This window comes from Macaca thibetana, chromosome 3 (assembly GCF_024542745.1).
Source record: "Macaca thibetana thibetana isolate TM-01 chromosome 3, ASM2454274v1, whole genome shotgun sequence".
In the NCBI taxonomy this organism is placed as follows: domain Eukaryota; kingdom Metazoa; phylum Chordata; class Mammalia; order Primates; family Cercopithecidae; genus Macaca; species Macaca thibetana.
Genome location: NC_065580.1, coordinates 153,767,827 through 153,775,307, shown reverse-complemented (window position 1 = coordinate 153,775,307; position 7,481 = coordinate 153,767,827). Strand labels below are relative to the sequence as shown.

Genomic DNA, 7,481 nt, shown 5'->3' with positions numbered 1-7,481 from the left:
TCTCTTTTAAACTTAAATTTTAACACATTCAAATTGTTTTGAATATGGAAAACGTTCACATAGTTCTGGGTCAAACACTAAAGACAACTTATCTTCAGGGCAGCTTCCATTTCTAACTCCACATACACGTCAAGTCACCATTTTTATTAGTTTCTGATTTATCTTTCCAGTGCTTTTCTTTTGCATCTATAAATAAACACGCACATATGCATATTTTTACACTTTATTACGCACAAGACGGGTCACTGCGTACTGCTGCCTGCTTTTGCCACTTAACAATATATCTGGAAATGGCGTCTTATCAATCCCTGGAGAAGGGGGCTGGGCCTGGGTTGGAGGGAACCCAGCAGGCTGGGAAGGAGGGGTCTGGAGCATTTTCTTCTCCAGGCAGCAGGAACACTGGTGGTGGGGATTGACCTGGGGTTTCCAGGAACAGACGTTACTGGCATGCTTGAAAGAATATCAGGAGAGAATGTGAGTGCTCAGTGTGGTCCAGGCTCTGATCCTAAGCAGCCTGATGCATCTCAGCTGAGACTGGATTCCTCAGCCATCCTGGGGTCTGTAGGAGGATGGCACTGGGCTACATAGCGGCCCCCCTAAACTTACATCTACCCAGAAATGGGGAACGTGACCTTATTTGGAAGAAGGACCTTTGCAGATGTGATTAAGTCAAGGTGAGGTCCTACTAGATTTGTGTGGACCCTAAACCCAGTAACTGGAGTCTTATAAGAGGAGGGGACACACAGCAAGGCCAGGGAGAAGGCCACGTGACTCCGGGGGCAGGGATGGGAGCAGTGCAGCCACAAGTCAAGAATGCCAATGGTTGCCAGCAACACCAGAAGCTGGGAAAGCGAGAAACGGATTCTCTTCTGGAGCTGACAGAGGAGGGCTGGCTCTCCTGACGCCTTGAGCTCGGGTTTCCGGCCTGAGAACCAAGAGGGAATACATTTCTGTTGGTCTCAGCTGCCCCTTTGGTGGCACTTTGCTTGGCAGCTGCAGGACACTCACAGAGATGGGATGGTCTCTGAGGCTGATCCCTGCCCTCACACCCCTGACCAGTAGCCTTGTTCTCATCCGAGTGTCCAGAGAATGGGCTGGAGGAGTGCAACGTGGGGAGGTGCAGGCATCCCACTGAGCCCAGGCCGGGTGGTGGCAAAGAGTGGCATTCCCACTGAGGAGCTGGTGACTGCCTGGCCAGCAGGGGAAACCGAGGCAACCAGGATGGATTCAAGGCCAGACTTAGGGAGAATGCACTCATCAGCAGAGCAAGTGTTGGGGGAGCCACCGGGAGCCCAGAAGAAGACGGGGGTGTGGGGTAATGGGGGCACTGGGAGGAAACATCCCACTAGACAAGTGGAGAGGCAGCTGGAGTGTTCCAGGGTCTGGGGCTCGCAGGACGGCTGAGTGTGGCGGTGCTGAGGACTCGGTGCCTGCACACTGGTGTCCAGGCGGCCCTCACTCAGCCAGCTCTCCGAGTCATTTCTACAAGGTTTATGGAAACACAGTTTTGCCCGGGAGGTGTGTGTGTCTCTGGAAGTCGTTGAATGTCTGTTTACAGTCGCCATTCCTGCTGGGGTGATTAAAAGCGCCATCGGAGTTGATTGTAGCCTGGGTGGTCTCTTGATCTGGGGGTCTTCTGGGTCGAGGGAGTGCTCTTGCCCTTCCCTTTCTGGTGTAGTGTGAGACTGAGCTGGAGGAGAGAGGCTCCCACACCCACCTGGCCAGAGACCACAAACCCAGACGACCCCTGTGAGGTGGAGTGCAAGGTCTCGAAAACCCAGGGACTCGGCTTGGACAGAATTTCCTGGCTGCTCCAGTCTTGAGGATTCCAGTGGGAGTGGTGGTCATCTACCCGGATCTGTGGGCCTCACCTGGGGTCACCGTGCATCCTGGCCTGTCTCTCTTCCTCTCCAGATCCCCCACCCCAGGCCACATGCCTCAAGGGACATCTGGGATGGAGGAAGCCAAGGGTCAGGCTAGACCCTTCCTCACCAGATGCGAACATGATGCCTGGCACCCCCGCCGAGAGTGGTCTGTGGTCCCCTCCGGTGATGGCTACAGTGTCTCTGAGATATCACTGTCCCCATTTCCCAGATGGGAAAACTGAGGCTCCAAATGGCTGAGAAACGTGCCCAAGTGTCTGAACCTGCAGGCAGTGGGCTGGGGCTCAGGCCTGGGTTTGTGTGGCCTCCTCAGTCAGTGGGGAGTGTGTGTACGTGTGTGTGCATGTGTGCATGTGTGTGCTTGCGTGTGCGTGTGCATGTGTGTGTGGGAGTGATGGACAGAGAGGGAGAGTGTGCACACGTACTGGGTCTATGCCCCAAGGGCCATTCCCACCCCTGCCATGGGGATGTGGTGCCCTCGGGGGTCTGCCCTCTGTAACCCCCAGGCATGTGAATTTTCTAAAACTGGCTTTTCCCCTCTTGGCTCCTGTCCATCCCAGATCCAGCATCCACGTACGTTTGACGCCAATGGAAACTCTGCCTTGTGACTCGTGGAGTGGCCTCCGCGAGGGACACGTGACTGTGAGGGGGCCAGGCTGGGCTCGCTTGCGTGGAGGGGAGGGGCACGCTGCGGGGGTGGGGGGCGCCACCCCCATGAGGCCAGCCTCAGGGCAGCCGGGGCAGAACCTGTGGCTCTGGGGTAAACGCCGGGGCCGGCTTAAAGGAGTCAGCTCTCTGCAGCCTGCCTCGGCTGGGTGGGAACGAGTCCAGGCTTCCAGGCATTTGGAACCCGAGCAGCTGCAGGGACAAGCTGGGGCCTCAGCCTTCCCTCCCCCACCCCAGACCCTCTCTGGCCCCTCTTAACCCAGCCAGATGAGTTGCTTGGGAAACCTGGCCTGTCGCAGGCTGCGGAGAGATCTGAGGAGGAAGGAAACTGTTTCTTAGCACCTCCAGCAGTCCAAGCCCACCTCGAGCCCTCCACGTCCGGGCTTTATCCTCCTTTGCAAGTCTGCTCCTGTTTCTGCACTTCCAGGAGCCTGGCTGGGGCTGGAAATAGAAATGCATTCCATGCATTCATTCTCTCAACAAATATTTACTAAGCACCTCCTCTGAGCCGCCGGGGCTGGGCACTGCGTCATCCTGCGCCTCCTCGTCCTCCTCCACCTCCTCGTTCTCCTCCTCACCATTGAGCAAAACAGACAAAGCCTGCACCTACGCAGAGTAGATGCCCTAGTCGGGGAGCAAAGGGAGGGGAAGAAGTGCATCTCATAGTATGTGGGCGGCCTGAGAGCTTTGACAGGGCAGCTGGGAGCCGGGGTTGCAGTTCCACCTGGCTGCTGGCAGCCCTTGCTCAGACAGTCGCCGGAGGCTGTGAGCCCAGCAGCGTGGAGCTCCCTCGACTGCTGCGTGGAGCACAGACGGCGGCGGGGGTGGATGGGAAACCGTAGGAGTCTCGTGCAGTCATCCAGGCCAGAGAGGCGGGGAAGTGGGCAGAATCCGGATGCTCTCTGATGACAGAGCCCGTGGGGTTCCTGGAAACCAGGAGAATGTGGCTCACTCTGAGCAACTGGAAGGATGGATCTGTCACCCCCCGAGAGGGGGATGGCCGTGTGCAGGGATGGGAGGCGGGAGCGGCTGTGCGCTCAGGCAGGAGGGATGTGTCTCCCGTGAGACGTTTGCTGGACGTCCGCTTGAAGGAAGCAGTTGGGGACACAGTCCGGAGGCCAGGGGCGAGCGGGGCTGCAAAGACACCCAGGAGTCACGGAGAGTCCTCACTGCCATGACAAATCTCTTTTTAATTCCTGAGACCCAGGAAAAGCCTTGCAAATGTTTATCTGGCATCTCCCCCCACCGTCCCCACCCTGTAGGGAAATGTCCCTCAGGACTCCGGGGCTGATTTTGAGTCCTCCCAAGGATTCAAAATCCTCCTCGGTCTCCCGAGACTGGAGACACGCTGGTCACGGGTAAGCCTGCACGTCCCTCTCTCTGTAAGCAGAAGCCCCGCCACCCCCCAGGAACCCGGACCACCACAGGGGGCCTCAGTCTGATGGTGAGGCTGCTCCTGTGGCCCAGGTCCTGAAATCAGGAAGAAATTAGATGAGAAGGCTCCTATCCCCCAGTTTCTGGCATGGACACTGGCACCCCACCCTCAGCGTGATGCAAAAACGCCGGGGGTTGTGTCTGTGTGTATGGATGTTTGTGCGTTTGAGAGTATGCGTACGTGTGTTGTTTGTATGTGCTTGTGAGCATGGTGCATGCATGTGTGATTTGTGTGTGCTGTGTGTATATGCATGAGCATTGTGTGCATGCGTGTGTATCTGTGTGTGGTTCAGCATATGTGTGTGTTTGTATGTTATGTACATGTGCTCTGTGTTGTGTGAGTGCATATTTTATATGTTTGTGCATGAGAGTTCACACGTGTGTGTATGTTTTTTTGTGTGTGTATGTGTGTGTGTACGTGTGTATGTGGAGTGTGCAGCCTGCATGTATATTTGTGTGTGTGTGTGTGTGTGTGTACTTAAGTCTGGTGTAGGCCGGGTGCAGTGACTCATGCCTGTAATCCCAGCACTTTGGGAGGCCGAGGCAGGTGGATCACTTGAGGTCAGGAGTTCAAAACCAGCCTGGCCAACATGGTGAAACCCCATCTCTACTAAAAATACAAAACTTAGTGGGGCATGGTGGCAGGCGCCTCTAATTCTAGCTACTTGGGAGGCTGAGGCAGGAGAATCACTTGAACCCAGGAGGCAGAGGTTGCAGTGAGCCGAGATTGCCTTTAGCCTGGGCAACAGACTGAGACGCTGTCTCAAGAGTGATCGAGTGACCTCACACAGAGCCCTCTGGGGCCGCACTCCTCAGAGGAAGGGAACAGTGAGTGCGTGTGTGCAGGCTGGGCAGTTGTGGGTGCTCCATCGGCAGCAGGCAAGCATCCCCCGACCCCGGGGACACCAGATATGTCAAGAGAGACTCACCTTCTACCTCCTGGCTGTGGGCAGAGAAGCTACTCCTTAGGCCAGGTTGTGCCTCTAGGGGAGGGGAGGGAGGTCTGAGAGGGTCTGAGGGGCAAGAAGAGGAAGTGAACATCCTCAGGTGAACCACGGCTGGGGTAGGAGAGGGCAGGAGGGGGTCTGGGAGGGCAGCTCCACCAGAGACAACTTCCTGTGAGTGCTTATCAAGGCCTTGGCACATAAGGAACCCAAATGCCAATGGGTTAGCAGTGGGCACAGAGCTGGTCACAGGGTGTGTGGCCTGTGGTCAACAGTTTGGGGAAAGACCAGGATGCAGTGACAGAAGTGTGGGCCATGGCTGGGCAGTGAGCTGAGGACTCATCCTGGCCTGTGCTGACTTCCTGGGGTCCAGTGCACCCTGATCATGCAGGCAGCCTCATCAGGATGGGAATGGGGAGCACAGAGGATGATTTCTGCAGGTGGTTGGAAAGCAGATAGCAAATGTCATGAGCTTTCTCTAGAAAATGGCCAGCTTTATTTCCAGCAGTGGGAACATTACCAACACCACCACTGCCACCACCACCATCACCACTATCATCATCATCACCACCACTGCAATCATCACCATCACCATCATCACCACCATCACTACAATCACCACCACCACCATCACCATCACTACAATCACCACCATCACCATCACCATCACTACAATCACCACCACCACCATCACCATCACTACAATCACCACCATCACCATCACTACAATCACCACCACCACCATCACCATCACTACAATCACCACCATCACCATCACCATCACGACAATCACCACCGTCACCATCATCACCACCACCACCACCACCACCACCATCACCATCACTACAATCACCAGCATCACCATCATCATCACTATAATCACCACCACCACCATCACCATCACCATCACTACAATCACCGCCATCACCATCACTACAATCACCACCATCACCACTATCATCATCATCACCACCACTGCAATCACCACCATCACCATCATCACCACCATCACTACAATCACCACCACCACCATCACCATCACCATCACTACAATCACCACCATCACCATCACTACAATCACCACCACCATCATCACCACCATCACCACCATCACCATCACTATCACTACAATCACCACCATCACCACCACCACCACCATCACCATCACCATCATCACCACCAGCACCATCACCATCACCACCACCACCATCACCACCTTCACCACCATCACCACCACCATCACCAGCATCACCACCACCAGCATCACCACCACCATCATCACCACCACCACTACCACCACCATCACCACCACCACCATCACCACCACCATCATCACCACCATCACCACCATCACCATCACCACCATCACCATCACCACCACCATCACCATCACCACCACCACCATCACCACCATCACCACCACCATCACCACCACCATCACCAGCAGCACCACCACCACCATCACCACCACCATCATCATCACCACCACCACCACCACCACCATCACTACCACCACCATCACCACCACCATAATCATCATCACCACCATCACCACCATCACCATCACCACCACCATCACCACCATCACCATCACCACCACCACCACCATCACCACCACCACCATCACCACCACCACCATCACCACCACCACCACCGTCACCACCACCAACACCACCAACACCACCACCAACACCACCACCATCACCATCACCACCACCACTACCATCACCACCACCACCATCACCACCATCACCACCACCATCACCATCACCACCACCATCACTACCATCACCATCACCACCACCATCATCACCATCACCACAATTACCACCATCACCATCACCACCATCACCAGCACCACCACCATCACCAGCACCACCATCACCACCACCACCGTCATCACCACCATCACCATCACTACTACCACCATCACCACCATCATCATCACCATCACCACCATCACCACTATCACCATCACCACCATCACCGTCACTGTCATCACCATCACCATCACCATCACCACCACCATCTAGCTACTACTCTCAGAGGTAAGGACTGGATATTTCTGGTTGCCCCACATCCTCTCTCCATCCCTCTTCTTGCCACCGGTACTGCACTTCAGAAAGCTGCCTGCTAGGCAGGTGACTTCTCCCACTAGGCTCCTTCACCTTTGGGCTTCTGTTTGGGGCTTCAGCCAATCGAAGATGGTAGCAGGACATCAGATTCAGGAAGGACAGACAGGACAGGAGGGGCCTTCTGACCACATCCCTCCAGGAGCACACCCTCCTGCCAGGTGGTCCCTCCCCGGGGCTCTGACCCCAGCTCTGGCAGCAACTCTCTTTCCTTTGCTTCTTTGGTCCTGGGGGTGGTCACACCTTCCACTACCACAGGCCCCTTGGTGTTTTTCCCTCAACCTGCCAACATCTCTGAAAATGCTCTTTTCATGAACAAATCTCTTCAAACACCCCCAATGAGTGGGCCATCTGTTTCCTGCCCAGACTCTGAGAGATGCCTGTCTTGCAGCATGCCAGGATGGCACACACAGCCAGGGAAT

The 7,481-nt window shown here is 55.4% G+C and overlaps 2 protein-coding genes across 2 annotated transcripts; both read right to left on the bottom strand.

Annotated features, from left to right (window-relative positions):
* Positions 1–205: 205 nt before the first annotated feature.
* LOC126950639 (putative uncharacterized protein encoded by LINC00322) lies at positions 206–2,114 on the bottom strand. Its single transcript, XM_050784472.1, is given in 4 exon segments — positions 206–1,138; positions 1,140–1,177; positions 1,180–1,307; positions 1,309–2,114. Coding segments are annotated over 4 exon segments (903 nt in total). The 5' UTR covers positions 1,593–2,114; the 3' UTR covers positions 206–685.
* An 886-nt stretch (positions 2,115–3,000) lies between these two features.
* Positions 3,001–5,539, bottom strand: LOC126950654 (uncharacterized). Its single transcript, XM_050784512.1, has 2 exons — positions 4,913–5,539; positions 3,001–3,683 (listed from the first exon to the last, which is right to left on the bottom strand). Exons 1-2 carry the CDS (start codon positions 5,127–5,129, stop codon positions 3,295–3,297), a joined length of 606 nt encoding a protein of 201 aa, XP_050640469.1. The 5' UTR covers positions 5,130–5,539; the 3' UTR covers positions 3,001–3,294.
* Positions 5,540–7,481: the final 1,942 nt, after the last annotated feature.